The sequence below is a fragment of the Pseudorasbora parva genome, chromosome 25 (genome assembly GCF_024679245.1).
Source record: "Pseudorasbora parva isolate DD20220531a chromosome 25, ASM2467924v1, whole genome shotgun sequence".
NCBI lineage: Eukaryota > Metazoa > Chordata > Actinopteri > Cypriniformes > Gobionidae > Pseudorasbora > Pseudorasbora parva.
The window spans coordinates 21,896,999-21,923,821 of NC_090196.1; the positions used below are offsets into that span (position 1 = coordinate 21,896,999).

General features: G+C 37.8%; 1 protein-coding gene across 4 annotated transcripts in view; it reads right to left on the reverse strand.

The window, feature by feature from the left end:
- Positions 1-1,609: 1,609 nt before the first annotated feature.
- Positions 1,610-26,823, reverse strand: part of kiaa1549la (KIAA1549-like a) — a 69,653-nt gene continuing 44,439 nt past the window's right edge. Inside the window, exons 11-23 of one of the 4 annotated variants that reach the window (XM_067435962.1) lie at positions 22,439-22,599; positions 20,545-20,580; positions 17,138-17,325; positions 13,703-13,827; positions 11,257-11,381; positions 10,758-10,996; positions 9,477-9,606; positions 8,281-8,649; positions 7,291-7,388; positions 5,711-5,850; positions 5,344-5,501; positions 5,077-5,151; positions 1,610-3,462 (exon numbers count right to left, since the gene is read on the reverse strand). In XM_067435962.1, coding sequence (XP_067292063.1) covers positions 5,122-5,151; positions 5,344-5,501; positions 5,711-5,850; positions 7,291-7,388; positions 8,281-8,649; positions 9,477-9,606; positions 10,758-10,996; positions 11,257-11,381; positions 13,703-13,827; positions 17,138-17,325; positions 20,545-20,580; positions 22,439-22,599 — 1,799 coding nt within the window. In that variant the 3' untranslated portion in view covers positions 1,610-3,462; positions 5,077-5,121. Of the gene's footprint in view, positions 3,463-5,076; positions 5,152-5,343; positions 5,502-5,710; positions 5,851-7,290; positions 7,389-8,280; positions 8,650-9,476; positions 9,607-10,757; positions 10,997-11,256; positions 11,382-13,702; positions 13,831-17,137; positions 17,326-20,544; positions 20,581-22,438; positions 22,600-26,823 lie in introns of all 4 variants that reach the window. The other 3 variants (XM_067435963.1, XM_067435961.1, XM_067435964.1) reach the window with 3 other exon arrangements.

Genomic DNA, 26,823 nt, shown 5'->3' on the forward strand with positions numbered 1-26,823 from the left:
CTCATTTATATGCAGTTATTATACTCTATACAAATGCCAGAAACTAAGCTTCTTTTTTCTTCTTCAGCACAGGCCTATCTAAAGGGTTAATGTTGCCACCTGGTTATCAACTGTAAAAATTCCCAACTGGGAAAACCACCAACAATCAAGAATGCATGATTATATGGTGTCATGGCTTTCCAATAATTTTTGTTGGGCTATAATGGAAGTCAATGGGGCAAAAACAGCCATGAACAGTAAATGAGGGAGGGAAAATCTGATGCTGCACAAAAACTAACAATGCATCAAAGCTAAAGTTGTTACAAATCTTTGACATGCCCAAGACTTTTATATATGTATTTTATATTTAAAATAAGTCATTTTGTGTGTATGTTTTTTTTTTTTTTTTCAAATCCGTTTTGAAAATCATTTATGAACTTGGAAAATAAAGAGTATTATTATTTTGGTACTGGATAATTTGAACTGAAGAGCCTCATAAATTAATAGACTTATTAATAAACTTTGCGCGCTCAGACAGCAACAGGTCCGCTCATGCCCGTCAGTCAACACTGAAGTCATTCTTAAAAAGGGAAGATGTGTCCGGAGTTTAGCCGACCGGATACGGCGAATGTTTAATCAGTCAGCAAGCTCCCCTTCAACGTCGTTGCTCCGGTTGGTGTACCGCTATCCTATCCCGTGCAGAGGGAGTTTGAAAGACAACCGTTTATCCCGCCCCTCAGATTGAGCTGTCAATGGTGAGTTTCCAGACCAAACATCTTGATGTGGGTCTGGCTTGTCAGGCTAGGTTTACTACACCAGTAGAATACAATTCTGAAATTATGGTTTCTAGTTTTGGTGTGCCACCCCAAGATTTTAAGTGGCCCCATCTGGCCACCCCTATGAAAAATTTCTGGAGGCGCCACTGCATTAAACTAAATGATTGCCACTCTTTGTAGCTTATAGTCATAATGGAAGCAGTTTCGCATGAATTATGACCAAAAATCCATTTACTCCATGTAGCTTTACCTGCAGTAAGGTGAACAGTGATTAGAGCTTTAAATGCAACCAGACATTTGGGAAAGACAGACCTCGTCCCTGCAGTGATTGATGTGACTCATGTGGCTTTGCTGTCACAGATAAAGGGGCAGAGATGAGATAGAAGTGGACAGGCCGCTTTTACCCTCGAGCAGCATCCTGTGTCGTTAGAGAAACTCACCTCAGCCAGTCTGACAGCCACCCCTCCCGGCCTGAGTAGAAGTTAGCCCGATAAAATACACCGTGGCCTAGGTAACGTTAGATGGATCCCCTTAAGGGAAGAAGATTGAAACAAGGGACGGCACCTTAATATCCAAAGCAGGGCCAGATAGAAAATACGGCTCTAAATGTGCTTAACCTAGAGTTAGAGGACATAATGGATTTTACAAAGTGAATAAAAGCCGCTCCATCAATGCCAGGAATGATTTTGTAGCGGAGGAAGTTTTTTGTTGCCGTGGAGAACTGAAAGGGAAGTGCTGCTCTCTAGTGGACAGGAAATGAAAATCTAAGCAAAGCTAGGCTAGCAAGGACAAGGAGTCTAAAAATGCACAATAAAGCAGTTAATAAAAAATTAAACACAACAAGTCTTTTAAAATCATTTTTAAATGATCAAATGTATTTTTATTAGATTTGATTCAGTGTGTAACCCACAAAAATGAGTCCTTCAAAGTGTTAAACCATTATAATGATGGTTATTTTACATTATGCTAAATAAAATAATCAAGAAGAAAAGAAAATAACAACGTTTAAGCTAAGTATTTTTTTTTACAGTAACGAAGGAAAATATACAGTACTGTCAAATATGGAGTCGTTTAGTGTCATATAAGTAGGAAAAGAAGTCAACATCTTATTTGTTATGATGATGTACATATTATGAATATTACACACGTTTTTCACATAGGTTCACAACGAGGCATTTTTTTGTAGTTTTTTTTTTCTTTTTCTCTTTTTTTTCCATTTGAAGCACAATATTTTACATTGGTAACAATTTTTAGCCGAATGTCCTTTGTTGTTGGCCAAAAAAGGGTGATTCAATTGATATAAAAATATTAAAAGAAAAAACTTTAAAAAGGAACAATTACATGATAGATATTTGCACATCCCCTGCACCACCGAAGTTAAACAGAAAGGACAACGTTCATTTCAACACAAATCATACAGTAGTGGCATTTGTAATAATTTACACAACACATTATGTAATTTTCATAATCTGATTATGTAAATGTTTCTTGATTCAATCTGCAAATGGCAACAAAAAAAGTTTGTAAAGTACATTGACGGGTAGCATGTATTTACTGGGATACTTAATGTCGTGTATGATTCTTTTTACAATAGATTTCCATCCTTTAACTGCCCAAATAGAATATGGGACTTGCTTGACATACAAAGCCCTTATGATTCATATGTCCAGACTACATGCATTAGACTCATTCTCTTAAGAACACATGCCCAATGTTACTTCTGTAACACCGTACTTGCTTAATTCTAGCAAATTTATATCATATTAAGATATTATGCTACACTTTTAATTTGATTTCACATGATCAATATATTCTAAATCAGATTTCAAGTCAATTTTGGTGTATGCTGCATATTTTATCTCATAAATATCTCTATGTTTTGGTACCTTTTAACAGGCAATAAAATATGTAGTTTTTTAATAGTCTTCCAGTTCTTATAAAATGGCTAGTAAAAATATGAATCCCTCCATCCATTCATCATTATCAATCTCTTTTTTCACTAAACCTTTATGGCTATCTTCCCATGTCACACGTAAACTCTCAAAACACGTTTCATGTCTTTCATGAACGCTTGTGCATCGTGAAACACTTTAATACAGCATAAGCTATGGCATTTTTGAGAGAAAGAAAAAGCATATACTATTTTTTTTGCATTGTGACTACAGTAGATACAGTACAGGATGTCGCATCCCTCCAAATGTTCGATTTCTTTTATATCATTTAACGTCATCATCGTTTTTTTTTTTACACAAGCCATACGGAGTGCACAAAAAGAACCACCTGCAATAACTGTTTCTTTAAAAAATGCATGAATGAGAGCAAAAGACACAGGTAGGCATCGATGAAGCAAGGAAAGCCCAAGACGGGAAAAAAAATGTTTTCGTTTTTTTGTTATTAGTAACGTGGGTGTTTAAAACACACATAAAACCACCTGCATAAGATACAACACTTCTTAATTTGAAAAATCTTTAAGAAAAACACAGTTTTGGCCAGTGAAGCAACCTGTTCCTTGTTCAACGTGGTTGTCTTGGTTATTTACCCTCACTCCATACGTTGGTTAAATGGGGGTGCTGCATCTCACTTAGGCTGGCAGGTGAGTTTGTGGCTTATGGGTCTGGGTGGCTGTTCGGCCAAGTGTCGTGGTTAGTTGGGGCTGCTGAATCCAAAATTTCAGGGTAGACAACAATTATTTTTGGTGGTACACAACCTGAAAGATACAATCACATAGCTTCTTAAAGAAACAGTTCACCCTCATGTCATCTCAAACCTGTTCCAAAACTACATGTCAACTAACTCTCATTAGTGTAGTAGTTGAGTATTAGGGCCAGATTTAATAAACGGGCATATTGGTGAGAGAGCGCAATTCCAAAAAAGCGCACCGGGAGTGGAAAGTTCTGCGTGTGGTCTACTGACGACGTGCAAATTAAAGAGACGCAAACAGACGCAGCCGGGCCATTTCCATAATGACCATTGCAATCTACCAGTTAGCATCTGGTTAAAGATGACAGTAAATGGATGAGCGCAAACCTTAGTAAATCACCTCACGTGATTCATTTAAATACTCTCCTCCCATAAATGTTGCGTCTGGAAAGGGAAACTCCTACAAATGCATATGCAATAAGGTCGGCCGCAAAAATAGGGTGACCAAAATTTTTCCCAGGACATGTCCTGTTTTCAAGTCCTGTCCTGGCCGTCCTGGCTGTTTTTTATAAAGTGATAAAAATGTCCTGTTTTTCATTATTTTCCATTGGGCCATTAAATTGACTGGCACTTGAGTATCATTTGCAGTGCCGCCGCTCCCACCACGTGCATCATGCGCTGCGCGTTGGGCACCAAGTGCTGAGGGGGCACCAAAAGAAATGTATTTTTCTGTGTTCAACAGAAGTAAGAAATTCATACAATTTTGGAACAACTTGAGAGTAAATGATGACAGAATTTTCATTTCATATTATATATATATATATATATATATATATATATATATATATATATATATATATATATATATATATATATATATATATATATATATCAGAGATAATTTTATAATAATTTTGGTCAAACTCTAAAATAAGGTTTCATTAGTTAACATGAACTATCAATGAACAGTAATTCTATAGTCTCATAGGCCATTTACACTACACCATTTTCAACAAAAAATAGTGAATTTTTGATGTGTTTTGGTGGTTCATTTACACGGGAATGGGATTTTGGGGGCCTATAAAACGCAAATGGGTTTTAAGATGCAAGTTTTTGAGAACAAAACGTTATCGTCACACGAATACGTGCTCAGTCTTTCGGCGCGTAGTGTTTCTTACAAAGTGACATTGCCATCTACTGGCCTGGCAGCATAATACAGCGCATTACAAACAAAAGTATTTAATACGTTTTGAAACGTTGACATATGTACACAAAACTTTTCAAAAATGCAAAGGAAATACATTTTTGTTTTGAGCACATCGTTGTTGTCTAAATGTATCCTTATTTAATGTTAATTTCAACATTTACAATTTTTTTTATTAAAAGTTTTACTTGTTAACATTAGTTAATTCAGCTAAAATGAACAAACAATAAACAACTGTTTATTTTATTAAAATGGACAAAATTGACATAACATTTTCTTGTTAGTTAAAACATCAGTTTTAACAAATGAGACCTTATTTTTAGAGATGCCCCTATACCGAATTAATTGCGAGAGAATGCAAAAGCATTAAAATATATATTTTTCCTCCTATCTCCATAGAATCGAACAGATTTTAAAAAAATTCATAATCAGTGTAGTAATAATGTACATGGCTAGTAATCTAAAGCTCAATTGTACCCTGGTAAATTTCCGTGTCTGCTCAACATCAGAAAAGACTCCAATTCAGCAGATGGTTTCCAGGTGACACTGGTTCTGTAAGAAATTTTCACAAGAAAAAAAAAGACATTTCGATTTCAGATGACACAACAGAAACAAAGATGAATAAAGGTTCTTTGAGGATAATAACAAGATGTGAATGTAATAAGGTCACAATACCAGATGTGTTAGGAGTCATCGGGGAGAGTTAGTCACGTTGGCGGTACTGTATATAGAAACAGAGCTTGCCTTTACCGTGTCATTCCACTGATGTGGAAGGTCCTCTGGCTCTGGAGGGTAGGACATCCAAGACGGGCTCCGGTAGGAGGACGGTGGAGAGAGGACGAAGTAGTCCGAGTAGCCGGGGCGGTTGGCAGATATGGCATACACTGCTGTCATTGGGTTTCCTGCAAAATATTGGAGGGCAGATTTTTTTGTTTTTGTTTGTTTTTGAGAACACAAAATATTAAAAATGGATGCAAGATGTTGTATTATAATGGAACATGCCCAAAAAGCCACAGTATTTTTTTTGTCTGGGACTAGGAGTGAGCCTTGTCAGTGAAAATGGGGGCTGGTGTTCTGATTTAAAACACCACCGTTTACCAAACACACTGACCTGAGTAGCTTGTCATAGACTCGTCGACAGTAACAGCAGGGAAAGGAGCTCGGTTGATTGGCAGGTAGGGGGTGCCATTGTGCTGACTCATCTCAGAGGCCTCAGATACCCGAGGCTTCAGACTCATGTCTGGTGTGGAGCTACAATAAGAGATGAAGAAGTCTTGTTATACTGTGATCAAACCACCAGGGGGCAACGCTGGCCAGCATCGCCATAGAGCCGCATAACAAACCTCAATGCAGTCAGCAGCACTGACAACCATGCAAAGCACCTTTAACGCATGCCAGCCACAGAATCTCAGAGGAAAAATCTTATATAAATATACATGAGGCTCTATACAGCTCGCAATGTGATGCTGTAATGCTATGTACTGTGACACTAGCTACGAACACATTTTGTTTCAATAGGTTCAGAATGAATTCAATGTTTACATGAACGCTAAATAAGGTGATCAGGTTGATGTGCACACTTATATGACACAAGCTTCAAATCGGAATAGATTTTTGGACGCGCACAGTGCACACATACAGAGTTTCCTGCTGTTTGCACATACTGTTCTACTTAATTGTTTCTTTTCTTTGTTTTAAAGAGATTTATTATTTATCTATTTCTGGTCCCAATTAGCACATGAACTGCTGCTAGTAAAATTTATCAAGCAGTAAAAACATCCATTCCCGCACCCAAAACTAGCCATCTTTAGATGAGTCATAAATAATGACTGGTGGGATATTGTACTGCTCCACTTCACAGACGATGAGTGGAAGGAACATTTTAGAATGACATTTCTACGTCATTGCACATGCGCAGTACTTTCCAGTATTAGTTTTCAATTAATAAATCAATTAAAAAAATATTCTGTCATTAATTACTACATAAATAATGCTATATAATATGCCGATCAGGCATAACATTATGACCTAATATTGTGTTGGTCTCCTTTTTGCTGCCAAAACAGCCCAGACCCATCAAGGCATGGACTCCACTAGAACTCTGAAGGAGGCCACACCCACCAGGGAATACTGTTTCCATGAAAGGGTCTGCAACAAGGTATTAGAACCAGCAATAACTTCTTGAGCAATTTTAGCTACAGTAGTTTGTCTGTTTGATCAGACCACACTGGCCAGCCTTCTCTGCCTACGTGCATCAATGAGCCTTGGCCACCCATGACAATGTCAATGGTTCACCACTTTTAAATCCTTGGACCCCTTATGATAGATACTGAGCACTTTAGACCAGGAACCCCCCACAAGAGCTGCAATTTTGAAGATACTCTGACCCAGTCTTCTAGCCATCACAATTTGACCCTTGTCAAACTCACTCAAATCCTTACACTTGCCCATTTTTCCTGCTTCTAACACATTAACTTTCAGGACAAAATGTTAATTTACTGCCTAATACATGCCACACACTAGCAGGAGCCGTGATGAATAGATAATCAGTGTTATTCACTTCCCCTGTCATAATGTTATGCCTAATCGGTATATAATATAATATAATATAATATAATATAATATAATATAATATAATATAACGCATGAACCAAATATGAGTATGAATGAGTATTTTAAGGTTTCTCTCACCGTCTCAATGAAGTTCCAGGTGGGGCTCCGCCTCTTGGAGGGATGAGGGGTGGTGGGGAACCCAAACCCATATCAGGCAGCTGGGTAAACCTGAATCCCTGCAGAGCCAAACACAAAGCAACTTTACTTATATGATGATTTATATTAACTTATTACACGGCTCTGTGAAATACTTGATTCTGATTGGTCATTGCGCATTCCAGCGGTATGTTATTTCCAGATAACACCCACTCATCCGGGTACTACGAGTTATCTTGACCGGTACTACTTCTATGCTTAACGCTGGTGCCATCTTGTGGCTGAAACAGCCGTGTGTTACAATTGAAGACTTCAAGGCAGGTTTCCTTTATAACGTTTTTAATATATATACACAAACGCATCGATTCGAATCAGAAGGCTCTAATAACCCATCAGAGCCGTGTGGAGCACGTTATTTGACGGACAGCTGCAGTTTTTATGGACTTCAAACACAACTACAACTACTTTTTAAATATAACTCTGATTGTATTTGTCTCAAAGAAGAATGTCATATACACCTACGATAACTTGAGGGTGAGTAAATCATAGGCTTGGTTTCATTTTTGGGTGAACTAACCCTTTCAGCATTCATTTTCAACATTTAGCAAGGGCATATGGCAAATCTTCAGCAATAGATAAAGGCTTAAAGCAGGTTGGAACTGTTTTTCTTTGCGGAAGCTTTGCGGAAGAGCTAATCAAATATTAAATCTCAAGACAATGTGTCTAATTTATTTGAGACTAGTAGCCGTGTAATATGCGGGATAATGTACACCCAGCCGGTTGTTATCGCAGAATAAACCCCGACAGAGTGATCAGAACTCCGACGCGAAGCGGAGTAATATGTAAGGGATAATGTACACTCCTGTGTACATTATCCTTTACATATGACTGAATTGAGTTTGGGAAGAAACTTGAGGATGTGCTGTACATGTTTGCATTCATTTCACAATCGCGTCAAAGCTCGGCACTCACTGGTTTGGGGAGGCTACACTGGTGCATTTCCGGCCCAAAGGATGAGCCGCGCTGTAGAGCTCCATTGGGGTGGTTCATAGTCCCAGGTGCGCTGGTAACTCCATCCAGGTAAGGGCTACCGTGGCTGGGGTTGTACGAACTATGAGGGTGGTGGTGATGGTGGTGGTGGTTTCCCGGGGTTGGCTCGGCAGAGGCCAAACCAAAGGCGTTGTCCAAGAGGAGGTGCATCTGCTGCCTCACTTCATCGATGGAAGGCTGCGAGCTCAGGGTGGACGAGTCGGAGTGACCTTTGACCTGGTGGCTACCGCCGAATCCCAAGGAACTCAGAAGGCGGTCCACATCTGTCTCCTCAAATGGTTCAGGCTCACCCTGAGGTGGATTCAATGAGTAGACATAATTAAATGACATTAAATGTATCTTCTCTTTACATCTTTCAAAGTTCCAAAACTTTAATTTAATTTGAAGTTTGAACTTTTCAGAGTAGTCCAAAAGTATGTAAAGTAATCTAGTCACACAAACAGGCTTTTCACACTTGAAAAAGTTAAGCCTGGGTTATTCTAAACTCTGGGTAAACGGAACTTTAAATTCTTAAACCTGGTTTAATATTCTTATTTCTTATTTGCAAATTTGCAGGACACAGTTGGCTGTATGTTGCTAAGCATCTCGCCATAACATTCAGACACCACTTCATTTCACACTGTGCATGCAATAACAGGGTTTCATAACCCTGGGTATAATTCTATGCTACTTCAAAATTACTAGAGTAAAATGTTCCTTTACCCAAGGTTAAAAGCAGGGTTTAGAACAATGATAACCCGGGGTTAAACACATTTTGAAAAGCCCTGATCTCACTTTTAAAAGCTCTTGAATTGAATTTCCAACCTAAATAACTAAAACACCATAATTATATTCAAGTTCAACTACATTCTGCTGTTTCATGATGACGTGGGTTATTAAAACTCAGGGTCCTTCTTTCTCAAGCTTTCTTCTGTCATAAACCAGGTTTAAAGTTAAAGCCATAAGGTAATCGTCTTCATTTAAGCCTGGAAGGAAACTTGAGCTGATAGTCATTATTAAAGCAAAATCTCTGCCAGCTCCCTGAACTGTGAAAGACAATGCCGCGCACAAAGACTTCAGCAGAAGACTTGATATCGGGGATTTGGGATCCCATGATGCAAGAGGCTGGCAGCGCTTACGTCGTAGCCGCTGTTGCGGATGCCCCTCCTAGATCTCTCCCTCATGACCAGCATGTCCATCTCAGTCTCTACAGGGCTTGGGGTGTTCAGAGACTGCCTGCTCCAATACGCAGGTTCCCTGTGGGAGTCACTGGAGAGAGAATGTTTGAAAAATTCAGTACTGTGATCTTATGAACCAAAATATGGTTATGGAAGTCATGGTTAATTTTACATTATGATTTATTTTTATACACAGTGAAATATTGATGTCCAAACATTACGTGCTCTCTGTTTTGGAGAAGAGCATTAAAGAGATCTTCATTCATGCCACAGGGAGAATTTACTAAGAGTTAATAATGTTTTATATTTGCATCATCTGTGTTTGTTTTAGCACACAATTCAATAAAAGGAATTACGCAACAATAATTGAATGGCGATAACATAAAAACGTATACTATTATATATTTTTATAAGAAATTAATACTTTTATTCAGCAAATATGTATTTATTTAATTAAAAAATGAAGTGACAAAAATACGTATAATTTTACAAAACATTCCTATTTCAAAGTAATGGTGTTCTTTCCTTTCTATTCATCAAATAATTTAACCATCACGGTAAAATGTACCTCACAAAAATATTAAGCAGCACAACTGTTTTCAATATTGATAACGATTAGAAATGTTTTATGAGCAGCAAATCAGCATATTAGAATAATTTATGAAGGATCATGTGACACTGAAGACTGGTGCAATTATGCTAAAAATACAACTTTGATCACAGGAATAAACTACATTTTAAAACATTAAAATAGAAAGTGGATGTTTTAAATTGTAATATTTCACATTATTACTGTTTTGACTATATTTTTGATCCAGTAAATGCAGCCTTGGTGAGCATAAAACACACAAAAACATCTTACAGATAACACACTTTTAAATGGTATTGTGTTACATATATGAATTAATACATTGTAAAATATTTCATATATATATATATATATATATAGTATACATACAAGTATGCAAAATGTAATTTAGAAAATATTATAAAATAATTATTTGAACACGGTATGTAAATAAACAATGCTATCAATAATATAATATAATATAATATAATATAATATAATATAATATAATATAATATAATATAATATAATAATATTAGTGCAAAGGTGCCTTACCGTTTGGTAAATTCACCCCATGAATTTAGCACATATTCTGTATCTAGGAACATGCCACTGGCTTCAATTTCTCTAAATATTTTGGGATGAGTAATAGAAGGGATTTAATCTCCGCCTACCTCCTGCGGTACTTTACGTAAGTGGAGGGTTTCCTGTCCTCCTTCGGCCCCCTCAGATCTTCCAAATCCAAAGACGCGTTCTCACGTCTCATCCTGTCTCGATGGCTGTACATGTGGCCGCTGCCGCTCCCGCTGCTGCTAGTGACCGGCCCATCACTGTAACCTTTCCTTTTAGCTTTTAACCTCAGCTTATTCCGATAATGCTCAATGTCCGACTTCTGCTTCAGCCCCATGTTGACCTGCGGGTGAAAAGCTGATGTTATTTATCTGCTCCCATTTTGTGCAACTCAGCTGCTCATAAATTGGTACAAATAGAATCTTTTTGCTGATATTGCAGGTAAAATCTGTGGAACAGATTTTGTGTGGGCCTGGCCATACGACAGGCCCCAGACACAGTAAGTTACTTTCTGTTGACAAGCACTCAACATAGGTAAAAATAAATCAACAATAAATGCCTCCTAATGAGGTGGCCCCATCTCAATGGTGACAGCAATTTCACCTCTCCGTTCAGGATGACAGAGTCTTGGCTGTGATTGGAGGAGTCGGGATAAGAATAGTTGAGTGTGGCAGGCATAGGCTTGATGGTGATGAGGCGTAGAGAGCCAGTTAGAGAGTCATAATGGTCTGCAAAAAGTCACAGGAGAACAATGCAATCATACAATTACAGTTGGAGGGTAAAAAGGGGATCAGTAAAGAGGGCAGCTGTATATACTCGAAAAGAGCGTGATACTAGCCAATTGTGTGAAATATACTGAACAGTCAGTTATTTATGGGTTATAGCGGTTGTTCACTGAATTGAGTGGTTTAGTCCAAATTTTATGAAGAGACTCGATCGCTTTATATTGATCAGCGAACATGAGCAGAAGCTCAACTGAACATGAATAACCCTCTTGCTGAATATCAAATGTGCTGCAAAACAAGAGAATGAATCTCATTGGTTCTTGCGGAAGTTTAAACATGCTGTGTAAAACGAGAATGAACCTCTTTGGTTCTTGCATGTCAAGCAAACATGCTTGAGCTTCCGTTTCAAATTGATGAATGTTTATATGTGAATAAAAGCCTAAATTCAATCTGTTCATCATTTAAAGGGTTAGTTCACCCAAAAATGAAATTGATGTCATTAATGACTCACCCTAATGTCGTCCCACACCCGTAAGACCTCCGTTCATCTTCAGAACACAGTTTAAGATATTTTATATTTAGTCTGACAGCGTATCTAAGTGTATGCACACTTCACTGTCCATGTCCAGAAAGGGAATAAAAACATCATCAGAGTAGTCCAAATGTGACATCAGTTAGTTCATTAGAATCTCTTGAAGCATCGAAAATGCATTTTGGTCCAAAAATAACCAAAACTGATTTTATTCAGCATTGTCTTCTCTTCCGCGTTTGTTTTCAAACCTCAAATAAAGATTCAAACGGTAATGATTCAGCAGATTGATTTATGATTCGGATCACGTGTCAAACTGCTTAACTGCTGCCTGAAATCATGTGACATTGTTGATCTGAATGATGAATCAATCCGCTGATTCATAACCGTTTGAATCTTTATTTGAGGTTTGAAAACAAATGCGGAAGAGAAGACAATGCTGAATAAAGTCATAGTTTTTGTTATTTTTGGACCAAAATGCATTTTCGATGCTTCAAGAGATTCTAATGAACTAACTGATGTCACATATGGACTACTCTGATGATGTTTTTATTCCCTTTCTGGACATGGACAGTATAGTGTGCATAAACTTATATACGCTCTCGGACTAAATATCTTAAACTGTGTTCCAAAGATGAACAGAGGTCTTACGGGTGTGGAACGACACTAGGGTGAGTCATTAATGACATCAATTTCATTTTGGGGTGAACTAACCCTTTAAAGTGATCATGTATCTTAAAAACATTTGGACAAAACTGCTCAATTCATATGGATTCGTTTTACCATCTATTTATGAACTTTTTGAAGTGTCAAAGTAGTGGTTGTTAATGAGGGTTAGAAAGCTCTCAGATTTCATCAAAAAAGTGCAGATTTCAATTGAAAAAGTTTCATCAGTGCTGTGACACTCGCGCGGTGACTCACTCATTATATTGAACAGACATGTTCAGTATTTAATTGTAGTGTCTGTTCTCAAACTCAGTCATAGTAATACAGTAGTGGTGGCTTTGGGAATGGCCTCACAGGGCAGCGAAGCATTCTGGGAATTGTAGTTTTTCATCCCCATGAGACAAAAATACATTTTCTGTCTTTTCTCAGTCTAGAAGGCACCAAATTCAAAAATAATTTCACATTTCTACTGCATTAATGACCCAGTTTAAATACAGATTCAGCTTCCCAGCGCTGAAGTACCCCTTTATTTTCATATTACAACTTCCATAACGTTCAAGGAACCTTAAAAGCAATGAACTATAAATTACAGAAACGAGCCAGTTACAGAAAGTATGTTTGTTTACATTTTGGTATTTTAGCGTTTCAACACTAGATTTTTAAAGCAAAGCAAACCAAAGCAAAACCAAACAAAAATAGCATTTTTGTTCAGCAAAAACATTGATATAAAAACGTTTGTTTTGTTTTTAGTAAAAAAAAAAAAAAAAAAAAAAACTGAACACAATTTAGTGTAATAATATAATGGAATATTTGTATTATTTATAAATGTTTTTATATTTTATATTTTATGTAAAAATGTTAGTATTTAAGTTCTCATGAATGTTAAAAATATATAGGGTATATTTCTTCTTCTTTTATTTAAATATCCAAGCAATTTTAATTTTACAGTAATTTATCTTTTTTTAATGATGCTTGGATTTTTTTAACTGAAAAACAAAGACAAAACATTTTTTTTTTTGTAAATTAAACCCAACGTTCTTATAAGACCACTGTGGGTTCCATAAATGGGTTATGAACCTAATAAAGTAATGAGAATTGTGTTGCTCCTTTTACTTCTGTGATTCCTTACCATTTCTCGTGTGCTGCTCTTCTTTGGGCGCTTTCTGTGCCGTTGATCTCCGAGCCGTGGAGCTTCTGCCTGTGTTCAGCTTCCCAGATTCGCTGCTCGAAACAGAGCCGTCCTCGCTTGGCAACCTGCTGGGGGTAGCCATGGCAACAGAGGCAATGGTTAGTTTGCTGCATGCAGTGCGAGGCAGGGTTAACAGTTGCCTTGCAGGGCCCTCTGGCCTCTGTTAACCTGCGTTAAGTTGCAGCGGTGTCATTTAGCAGACATCACCGTGGGGTGAGCATCCACTCATCATGTTTTATGTCATTTAAACGAATGTTCAACAACAGGACAAATCCTGGTCTGGAAATACAACCACAATGAGAACATATTAGAATGCACATCATGTGCCGGCGAGAGTTGTAAGGCATCTACTAGAAAATTTTTTGGAAAGCATATCCCCTCAACACTGACTTGCTAGAATGAAGAAAATTCGAAACTGAACAGGTACCAAGCGATCCAAATCTGATGAAATTATATATATAATTTTCAATGAATAATCTGGTTTTACTCACTGGTTGAAACACATTGATTTTATCATTTAATTTCATATTACTGCATCTATAAAGTTCAAGGAACCTTAAAAGCAATGAACTATAATTACAGACACAAGGAATATTTCATTTTCACATCACGAAGCAAACGTTTCAACCGAAACCCATCTCTCTCTAAGAAGAAGGTAAGGAAGCACAGTCAACAAAATATGAATATTACATCAAATCTGCTAATCTCTCAGGCTTGCGTGCCAACAATCTGCCATGCACATAACACCCAGCCCCGCTGGACTCGCAGCCGCACGAACACACTCACGCACGTCTTCTAGGTCTGACACTGTCGGGCAGAGGAGAGAGCGTGGATGCGTTGCCCAAGCTGCCTATGGGCACACTGAATCATACATGATTCTGGAGCTGTGAGTGAACTTATCTTCCCTGCATGCATATCTGTCCGTCTCTGCCAGGTTTAACAGGCTTGTGTATTCAACACACTTGCTTTTCCAAATAATTATTTCCCCAGCCCTGCTCTCCGCAGGCTTATTTCCCTTTAATCGTGCCACTCAGGAGAGATAACAAACGGCAGAATACATTTGTATTCCGGCTAATAAGCATGGAGGCTAATAGAGAAAGCACAAAAGGAAAAAGTGGAGAAGCCACACTGCAACAATTTCAAGGATCGGTGCTCTTTTCTCTGTCGCATTGTCCCACGTCCGACGTAAAGGCATATTTACGATCCCACGGCCCGCAGAGAGTGGCTAAGTAAGCCTGGAGATGTGGGAGATGCGTGCTGGTGGGTTTTAATGACCTTGAAGGGCTGTTTTTGCAATGAGAATGTCGTGCGAACTGAACGCTGATACATTTCCTACAATCTTTCATTTGTATTTTTATGCAGGATGAGAAAAGGACCTTGGGAGGTTTCACTCTTTGTGAAGAAAGAAAGACATTCCTCTGAAGCATCGAGGACAAAGAAAAACACACAAAAAATTGATCTGAATTATGAATTAATCAAGTGCTTTAACTCTGGTGCCCACTATACGATTTGATGTTTCCTTTATGTTTTTTTGCTTGTACGGTATGACAAATAAATAGTTAAAAAATTATACAATGTGATTTCTGGATTTTATTTTTAGATTACGTCTCTCACAGTGGACATGCAAATATGATGGCAATTTCAGACCATGATTTCTAAGTGGGAGAACTTACAAAATAGCTGGGTTTTCAAATACTTATTTTCCTCACTGTATAATATATATATATATTATATATACCTAAAGGATTATTAGGAACACTATACTAATACTGTGTTTGACCCCCTTTCGCCTTCAGAACTGCCTTAATTGCTGTAAAAGCATTCTTTAGAAATGTTGGCCCATATTGATAGGATAGCATCTTGCAGTTGATGGAGATTTTTTCACATCCAGGGCATGAAGCTCCCGTTCCACCACATCCCAAAGATGCTCTATTGGGTTGAGATCTGGTGACTGTGGGGGCCATTTTAGTACAGTGAACTCATTGTCATGTTCAAGAAACCCATTTGAAATGATTCAAGCTTTGTGACATGGTGCATTATCCTGGTGGAAGTAGCCATCAGAGGATGGGTACATGGTGGTCATAAAGGGATGGACATGGTCAGAAACAATGCTCAGGTAGGCCGTGGCATTTAAACAATGTCCAATTCATACTAAGGGGCCTAAAGTGTGCCAAGAAAACATCCCCCACACCATTACACCACCACCACCAGCCTGCACAGTGGTAACAAGGCATGATGGATCTATGTTCTCATTCTGTTTACATCAAATTCTGACTCTACCATCCGAATGTCTCAACAAAAATTCTCATCAGACCAGGCAACATTTTTTCCAGTCTTCAACTGTCCAATTTTGGTGAGCTTGTTCAAATTGTAGCCTCTTTTTCCTATTTGTAGTGGAGATGAGTGGTACCCGGTGGAGTCTTCTGCTGTTGTAGCCTATCCGCCTCAAGGTTTTGGCTTCACAAATGCTTTGCTGCATACTTCAGTTGTAACAAGAGGTTATTTCAGTCAAAGTTGCTCTTCTATCAGCTTAAATCAGTCTGCCATTATCTCCTCTGACCTCTAGCATCAACAAGGCATTTTTGCCCACAGGACTGCTGCATACTGGATGTTTCACACCATTCTTTGTAAATCCTAGAAATGGTTGTCCGTGAAAACCCAGTAACTGAGCAGATTGTGAAATATTCAGACCGGCCGTCTGGCACCAACAACCATGCCATGCTCAAAATTGCTTAAATCACCTTTCTTTCCCATTCTGACATTCAGTTTGGAGTCTGTAGTTTGGAGTCTTAATCAGGCCCACACCCCTAAATGCATTGAAGCAACTGCCATGCGATTGGTTGATTAGATAATTGCATTAAAGAGAAATTGAAAGTGTTCCTAATAATCCTTTAGGTGAGTATGTATATCATTTTTGTTTTGTTTTTGTTTTTTGTTGACAAAATCATGACCAAAATCATAGTGTTCACCAGCAGATGTTGGCATTGAGAATATTTTTGTGCCACACCTGTCTTTCTTGATTTTGATTCTATAAATATATGTCAAAAGAACCATGTCTTTGTTCTTCCCTCCACGGTTCTCAATGTCTCTGCTGCGTCTTAAAGTCAAGAGCTCGATCCGCTTAGTAATTATACGTCATACTTGAGACGTACTTGATTTTTCTGCAGAAGAAGATAAAAAATGCAACTCAAAAAGAACTTTGTGGTCATATCGGGTAGGATAGCTTTTAAAACATTTATGACTTTCAGGCTTTAAAGCCTAGCGTTCTATAGAGAGTTGAGCGATATACTATCATACTAGCTTATTCCATTTGGTACGCCAAAAATATGCACATACTTCCACAGTGCTTCTTTGTTCTATAATTAAAGCACTCACCTGAGATGCATCTCAGTCGACTGGGGTCTTTTTGAGGCTGTACCATCTTGTAACACCGCCACCCTGTCTTGTGTGAGAGGGGCGTCCCGTACTGGGAGGGACAGGACAAGTGTTTCCTTGGTGACAGTGAGAGCCTCGTCACCTGGCTGGCCCATGTGCTGCTTGGCGTAGTCGAAACCCTGCACAGGCTGGACAGTAAAAGATGCCCCGTGATTGGACGGTGGAGAAGAAAGTAACAGTTACACAATGCCACATCCAGCGTTTCATTTTAATCAGCAAAGGAATGCCGGCCATTCTAATTTATTCATGGGCTGAAGGTACTTCGAATCTAACTATATTTTATGGAACCCGCATACAATGCGTCAAGTTGCCATTGGATATTTAATATGCAAGAGCTATGGAGCCCCTCGTTTTAATGAATTATGGATCAATCTCCTGCAGAACAGGGCGCACGGAGGCAGGGTGTCTTTTGGATCTTAAAAAGGTGTCACAGGGTGTTGCTGTTATGATGTAAATGGGGAAAATGTGTGATTAATTCAATTAATAATTCATGTGACGCTGCACTTTGCACATGGTGCTGTCACATCTACAAGATCCTTTATATAATTCCAAAACCATCATTAAACAGAATAATTATTATAAATAATGCACAATATTCAAATTCTAGCCGGTGCGACAAGCTGTTAATTATTTTCATGTTATGGCTGATAACCAATAAATACCTATATTAAAATGTTAAACAATTTTGTAATAAATGAAAAAAGAGAAAAAGAAACAAACTCAATTATTGTAAATGCTTCAAGTGAAAAGTAACATTTTACTTTACAGTTTGAAAATGTATATATATATAGTAGTGCAAATCGATCAATCACGAATAATCACATCCTAAATGCATTATGTATATATAAATACGCACTCATTCATGTATACATTACAAAATATACAAAAAATATTTGCATGTATATACTATGTGTGTGTGTGTATATATATATATATATATATATATATATATATATATATATATATATATATATATACACATAGTATATCCATAATATATATATTAGTGCTATCAGATTTAATTAATACATTTTAACATCACTAAAATTATTAATGCGCAATTAACGCAACAGGCAATGCACATTTTCTGTTTGGTCCATGGCGTAGCCCGTAGTTGGAGAAATTGAGATAAGCCATAGACGTAAAGGATGCAGCAGCAAAATGGTTAACCTTAATATTACTATTCTAAACCAAACTTGCAGTTATTGCATACAAGCTACCATATTTTCTGTTTAACTCTCGAAATAAAAGTGCGTTTTTACACTGAGCACATTCTATGCAGTCCAAGTCCAATGCGCGAACACACTGCAGGCTCACTCTCGCTCATATCCGAGGTAAATCATTAACACCATCACCACTTACAGCACATGTGTTTTATTAATCTATACATTACAACCGGCTAAAACTAATACGCAGCTTACTTTTCTGAACAAATCTCATTATAACCTCCTACTGGTATGGTGTGGTACTGTGGTCCCAGGTCCAGCTTTCACATTACCAATTTTTCATACGAACTGTGCCCTGTTCTAACTAAACTGCCAGTGTAAAAACGGCCTTTATTTATATTCTTAATATGAGAGAAATCACTGCTTATTCTGAATCTTTAAGCTTAGGCTTAAGAGACACGAACAAGTTCTTTGATAAACATCTATGACCTTTGATACATGTCTAGTCTTCATGCTGTATTATTGATTATTATCGAATAAGTATGGTTTCACTAATAATAAACGTACATTTGCATAAAGCATTCATTTTTGGCCATATCCATGGTGATTAGAGTATTAAAAAATGTATTCAAACTTAATTTAAGATACATTTACAACTGATAAAATGTGTGATTAAATTGCGATTAATCGCGAGTTAACTCATGCGATTAATCGTGATTAAATATTTTCATCGATTGACAGCCCTATTAAAAATACATTGTAATAGAGGTGGATACCGATTTATCTTGCATACATATCTAAAACGTGTTGAAAATACCAAAGAGCAACAGTGTTTACACACAACCTTTTCATTTTAAGATCCTCTTCCTGGATGTTCTGTGTTGGACGCTGACCTTGAGGGAGGTCAAATCCCACTCAAATATAATTCACATGCTCAGCTGAACTATTATTCACTTGTGCCTTATCCGATTGTATTTGAGGAGCAGGACATGGATCATGACAGTCAACAAACCCCTTATATAAATCTTATTTTAATCCAGGTTCAGTTTGATTTAAGGGTAGTCATGATTTTAAGTCTTCCACAGGATGTGAACTGATCTTCCTCACACATACGTGCTGTTGTGCAAACAAGCAGGGAAAACACTTAAGGGCTGTTTAAACACATCGACAGGTAGAAGCAAAGAGCATGCAAGAAGACACACATGCAATTGATCACGTCTGCGCCTGACGAATCATCAGTGCCGGTATCGGTGTCCTTATGCGACTTTACTCTCTTTCAGACTATCCAGTGAACATTCACACACCTCCTATAATTCCCCCGCGCTAACAGAGGAAGCTCTTGTGTGAAACCTGAACGCTCATCCGCAAATTACCGTGCATAAGCAAAATCATGTTCCTGAAAGGACATCTTAATTGGACGAAGCAGGGAATGTTTTCAGATCAGAGAACACGGCTAAGAGGGAGTACGATCAAAAGAGGCGATTTTCATAATAACAGTTGATTTGCATATTGTTTTATTCCATTAATAAAAACAATACAGATATACTACAGGGATAGATCACCCAAAAATGAAAATACCCTCATCGTTTACCTTCCCATTTGATTTTTTTTCTACGGTGGAACACAAAAATAGACGTTTTCCAGAATGCTGAAGCTGTTCTTTTACATACAATGAAAGTATGCACACATAGATCCTATAGCCCATTCCTGTTAGGTCATTTATTGTATCCCGCTTTAGATGGAAAAGTCCTGGTAATCTATTTAAACTTCACCTAATTATTCACATATGTAACCTTGGCATGTCTCTCAGCTTGGGGTGGCCTAATTTATTACCCTGCATTTGGTCTGTATCTATTTAAAAGCCTCATAATCCAACCACAACCAAGAAATCATAATTACAGTAATACTGTGGTAATACTTCAAATCCTTCCCATTCTGTTATTAGCCATCATCCTACAATCTCAAATGGAGGCACACGAGAGGAGATACTTGTGCTGTGCAGATCATAGATATCCTCAATGCACTATATCTTACTAAACAATACATCGATTGAGCGGAGGAAAGATAACCTTCTGTTTCCCCTTGCCCCTGCGGACGGATTCCCACAAGCACAGTCAACAAGAAGAATGTCTGGACTGTAAACATGCAGCCAAGCACCATGATGAACAAGCCAGAAAATACCTGGTGGTGATAACTCCCATCTCTTCGATATGAAGTCTGGACAGGAAAAGTAGAAGACACAATTGGAAGGATATTTTGCGGGGCGCCAAAATGAAATGTGTCATTCCAGTATGTCTCGTGTGTGGTGACAACACAACGTGTTTGAGGAACAATCCACCGTTTTAAAAATGTATGTCTAGCAGCATATTCACATATTAGATAAAAGCAAAGGTATTTTGTGAATAGTATTAAGGAAAGCAGGATGTTTTCATGAGATGACATCATCAGTGTGACATCATAATGGGTCTCATTCCCTCATTTAAACTAATAAAGAATATATTTTATTTAAACTAATATTAGATATTCTTAATATAAAAAATATATTTTATTAATGTAAAATCAATATATATACATAGTATAATACACACACACACACACACACACACACATTTTTATATATATATATATATATATATATATATATATATATATATATATATATATATATATATATATATATATATATATATATATATATTAGGGATTATATTTATATTATATTTATATTATGTATATATATATTTATTAGGGATGCCACAATACTCAATATAATATTGAACCGTTCGGTACGGCATTCACGGTTCAATACGCACTGGTGATTTGCGTTTTTTTTTTCCGGTTTTGCATGTAAATAACATTTCTCTCCGTTTGAAATATTTCTCTCAGTTTATTTCGGCTCTTTTTGAGTGTGCCTGTGAGTCTACGCGCTGATATGAGCAAATATCCAATCATATACACTAAAGTTAGGGGTAGTTTAGCCCCGTTTTAAAGCCTTGCCGGTTAAACATTTCATTTGCGTGCTTATGCACTGTTTTGCATTGAGCGGGCGCGCACTAAACATCTGTCAAACACACGTGATTACTGTTCTAATACTGTCAAATACACACAAAGTTAACATATAAACATAGTCGGTTATGTCTAAAATGAAAGTAAAATCGCACGTATGTATATATGCGATGTGACCAGGTCTTCAACTGACAGCAGCGCAGCCTAGTCCTTAAAAGGACAGTTCACCTCTAAAATTATGTTAATAAAAAAAAAAACTAAAGACATTAAATACAGTAGCTTTTAATCAATGTTGTATATTGAAGACTGTGTAGTTTTATTTTAGCCTACATTTATTCATTCAATTTCATACTTAAATGCTACTGTACATCTCTGAGCTGCCACTGTAAATCTTTATATTTATTTATTTTATATTATACAATACACTGGACATGTGTACAAGGGTTTTTAAGTAAAGTTTTAAGTTTAAGTAAGAGTTTTCAAGTCTTTTAAGTAAAATAAAGAAAGAGTATTGCAATAAAAACATTTTCTCCTTAACCTTTTTCTGGTCCAGTCACCTAGGAATAGAATAGCAAAAAAACAACAAAAAAGAACGAGGTTAAAAACCGAGGTATGTATTGAATCGTGGACTAACTGTATTGTTGCATCCCATATATACTGTATATATATATGAAATTGATAGTTTTATTTGCATGCGCACACACACACACACACACACACAGACACACACACACACACACACACACACACACACAGACACACACACAAATATATATTACAAAAATATATAATATAAAAACAATTTAATAATTATTACGTGTAAATTTATTTTTAATCTATTTAAAAAAAAGGGTACAGAATTTGAATATCAACCATTTATCATATTAAGTTTTTCCATGTCAGACATAATTTTAAATTGATGTATTAGTGAATGAGATCCCTTGTTACTGGGCGTCCTTATGAAGTCATATTTAATATTAAACTGATTTATTAATATGATGCTGACACAAACGGCTTCGCTTTGACCAGACAGTGATGGTTTGAAGAGTCGTGGTCTGCAAGAGCCTACCTTAGTTCGGGAATGGAAATTGCGAAACGCACTGGTCTTGAAGACGGTTCGGTTTCTTCTGCATATGATAGCAACCGCCATGAACACCACGGCCATCACCAGCGATACGGGTATCAGGACTGCCAGTATCCAGAGGTTACTAGGGAGACTCTTCACCACCGCTGTTTACACAAAAACAACAACACAGACATACATTGGAAATCAATAGACTCATTGACAATGTTTGCACACGATTTCTGCCACTTGCGTCTCCAGCACACTCTCTTACAGTAATCCAACTCCCCTCTGTCTCCTACTGTCTATGGTTAGCTCCTAATGAGCTGAATCTGTCTTTCGGATGTAGCTCTTATCTGGGTGATTAAACCCCCACTGCTGGGTCTGATTGTGTTTTATTCATACAAAACTGGAGCTTTGCTCTTCTCCGGCAGACAAACTGGGCTTGATGCCCCAGTTGAGAGCTCAGTAAACTTGTGTAAACTCTCAACACCCAAATCCCCTGCGGTTTCTCTAGTGTGGTGTGATATAACTATAGATCTCATTCGGAAAAAAATAAGTCAGCATTATCATGCTTGCTTCCTTATCAAGTCAAAGTAGAATTTTCAGTTCATTTTTGGTTCATTACTGCTGAGTTTCACAAATAAAACATGTTCTTGCATTAATTCATGAAACAAGATTTTCACATTTTCTGTCACAAATGTGACGTGAAGATGCAAGACAAGATTGCTAGCTGGGTACTTATTTGCCAAGTCTGATATTCTGGTTTCTAGAAATGCCTTGGGTATGTTCCTGAATAAAAGTAAAAGCCCGAAGTATACTTAAATTTTGATGCGAATGCATACAGCCGAACGGCTAGCCTTTCAAAGTCTACCCCATCTGATAGTGTGCGAGAACGCAGGTTGTCAACACGCGCACTAGAAAGTTTCATTCCTGTCCAGTGTATGGGCTATATCTCTCCAGAAGTTACGAAACGTCTTTGCACTTGTTTAAATTAGAGTAGTGGGCATCTCTAAACGCCTTTGTCAACGTGGGCATCTGTTCTTGTTGCAATCTCCAGCAGTTTGTTGTTGTTATTCTGTATTTCCAGTTTGTTTGTTTGTTTTTTGACTGCGAAAAAATGCTCGGGCTAGTGTGATCACCATGTAGACAAACAATGAGGTTACACGCATACTATGCTTATGACAAAATCTACGTCATGCGCATTGTACGCATATCCTAGAATACAATTCCTGAAGAAATTGTGAGTGGTGCTTGCCGTGGCAAAACTCGGGGCCCTGTTGCTAAGGTGTGATGAGGCGGTTGCTAAGGTATTCTGGTTGGTTGCTAGGGTGTTCTGTGTGGTTGCTAGGGCGTTGCTAGGGTGTTCTATGTGGTTGCTAGGGTGTTGCTAGGCGGTTGCTAGGGTATTCTGGATGGTTGGTAGGGGGTTGGTAGGGTAGTCTGGGTGGTTGCTAGGGTGTTCTAGGCAGTTACTAGGGTGTTGCTAGGTGGTTGCTAAGGTATTCCGGGTGGTTGCTAGGGTGTTCTGGGTGATTGCTAGGGCATTGCTAGGCGGTTGCTAGGGTGTTCTGGGTTGTTGCTAGGCAGTTGCTAGGGTGTTCTGGGTGGTTGCTAGGCAGTTGCTAGGGAGTTGCAGGTGGTTGCTATGGCGCTGCTATGTGGTTGCTAGGGTATTCTGGGTGGTTGCTATGGAGTGGCAGTTTCCCATAATGATACCCCAAAATTAACTTGCTAGTATGAATGATATAAACCAACCCCCATGTCTCTAGGATGTTCAGATGCAGATATCTAAATGGTTGCTAGGGTACTCTGTTTGGTTGCTATGGAGTGGCTTGGCAGCATCCCATAATGATATATTTGTTTGCATACAAACCAAGGTATACTTTAATCTTTAGGGTTTATCCTGCTTAATTTAATCGTCCGGCAGATAAAAATGCTTTTGTTCAAATATTAAAGCGATAGTTCACCAAAAAATTACAATTATCCCATGATTTCCTCCCCCTAAAGCCATCCTAGGCGTATATGACATTCTTCTTTCAGATGAATACAATCTGAGTTATATTCAAATATGTCCTGGCTCTTTTCCAAGCTTTATAATGGCAGTCCAAAATTAAGCCCAAAAAAGTGCATCCATCCATTATAAAAGTATATCCACACGGCTCCGGGCGTTAATAAAGGCCTTCTGAAGCGAATCAGTGGGTTTGTGTAAGAAAAATATCAATATTTATCATGGTATAAAGTTAAATATCAAGATTCTGGCGGACCGCCTTCCATATTCAGCTTACAGAAAAAGCATAACTGGTGCGACGTTGGCAGTGGTGTAAAGTAACGAATTAAAAATACTCTCGTTACTGTAATTGAGTAGTTTTTTTCTCAGGAATTGTACTTTTTTGAGTAGTTTAAAAACAGTGTACTTTTACTTTTACTTGAGTACATTTTAAGTGCTGTATCGGTACTTTTACTGCTCTGTTTTAGCGTCGCTACATTATGTTTATTTATTTTTCCTGTCTACGTGATTGGCTAAGATCAATAATCAGTCCTGTGTCTCCGTTTGTCACGCGTGACTCCGTCAAATCAACCATAGCGACCACCAGCCTAGAGTGTGAGATGCACTTATGAAAGGGGGTCGTTGCTGGCTACTGTGTGATGATGACTGAAATCGTCAAATCTCCTTAAACAATTACTACAAATGGACCGCAGAATGTTACATTTTCTGATACATGCATAAATGGTACGTGTTGTTAGCGCAGCACAAGCTCGCGGTGCCATCTGCTGGAAACTCTTAATTAAGCTCAATTGTTTGCCAGGCTTCAAAAAGTGCATTAGGCATTAACCGATCGTCACTGCTAGATTTCTGTCCCTTACGTCGATTTCGTTTAACATGTAAACGCATTAAACCTGCTCTCTGTCAGCTTATTAAAGTGCATCTTTTAATGTAATATGTTCTCATGTGGCAATTTCAAATTGTAGGCCATGTATATAGCACATAACTTTTATAAAACATCAGATTTATATTTAAATCAGGTTTATTTAAGCAAAAATAAGCAAAAAAAACTCGATGTTACTCGAGTTACTCGATTCTGATTTCTATTCTTTTTACAGAGAAAATGTCCATTGAAATTAAGTCAAAAATAAAAATAACATTTTAAGAAATATTGAAATATTTTTTTGTTCTTACTGAGAATCATCCATAAAAGAGTAAGCTACATTTTTAATTTGCAGGGTATAAGATGGACTAACATTCATAGCATAATACTCTTGAGTACTTTTAAAACGGCTACTTTTTAAAATGTAAAATTTTGGACTGCCATTCACTGCCATTATAAAGCTTGGAAGAGCCAGGACATATTTTAATATAACTATTGTATTCGTCTGAAAGAAGAATGTCGTATACACCTAGGATGGCTTGAGGGTAAATTATGGGATAATTATAATTTTTGGGTGAACTATCCCTTTAATATGAGCATTATCAAGCATCATTAATTTAAACTATAATGTACCAGTCACTTTTGACTCTTCAAACATATAGTTATAGATACAATAGACAGCAAACACTCAAAAAGCTTAAAGGGATAGTTCACTTTGAAATTAAATTTTGATATGTTTTAGTTCTGTTCGCACGTTTTTCCCAACCATATTTATTTGAACCAGAATACACTGATCAAGAATGTGATACCACTTCCGGCGCTTTCCGCTCTTGCGCAGACTAAAGCCAGAACGCGCGAATGTCACAACAGGAAACACGCATGCGCGCCCTCGGATCAGTTGGACGTAGTGGTGTACAAGAGGTAAAAACGATATAAATACTGTTCGTTTTCTCACACAAACCGCTCGTTTCGTGTCTTAGGCCATCAGTGTGTACTTACGATGGGGGATTGTTTAATTTGGACTTCTCTGTGTATGCTCTTTGAGGCGGTGACCATAGACCTGCATTTATGAGGCACAGACAAGAACGGTTTGACCTAAAATGATCAAAATTGAAACTACTGGGGAAACAAATACTCCTACATCTCGGTTGCCCATGAGGTCTGCTTAAACATATCAAAATTTAATTTCAAAGTGAACGTCCCTGGTTACAAATGTAACCTTAGTTCCCTGAGAACAGGGAACGAGACGCTGCGTCAGCTGACGCTATGGGGAACGCCTCCAGCGTGACCGGTGTCTGAGCTACTATCAAACCACAGCAATCCTATTGACCGGCGACAGCCTATGATGTCATCAAGGTGCGACCAGGAAGTATATAAGGGCGCCTTGCAAACATGACACCAGCTTCTTCGTCTGAAGGGACTGTTCGCAGGCAGGCCCCGAGGCATGGCAAAAGTGACGCAGCGTCTCGTTCCCTGTTCTCAGGGAACTAAGGTTACATTTGTAACCAGGGACGTTCCCTT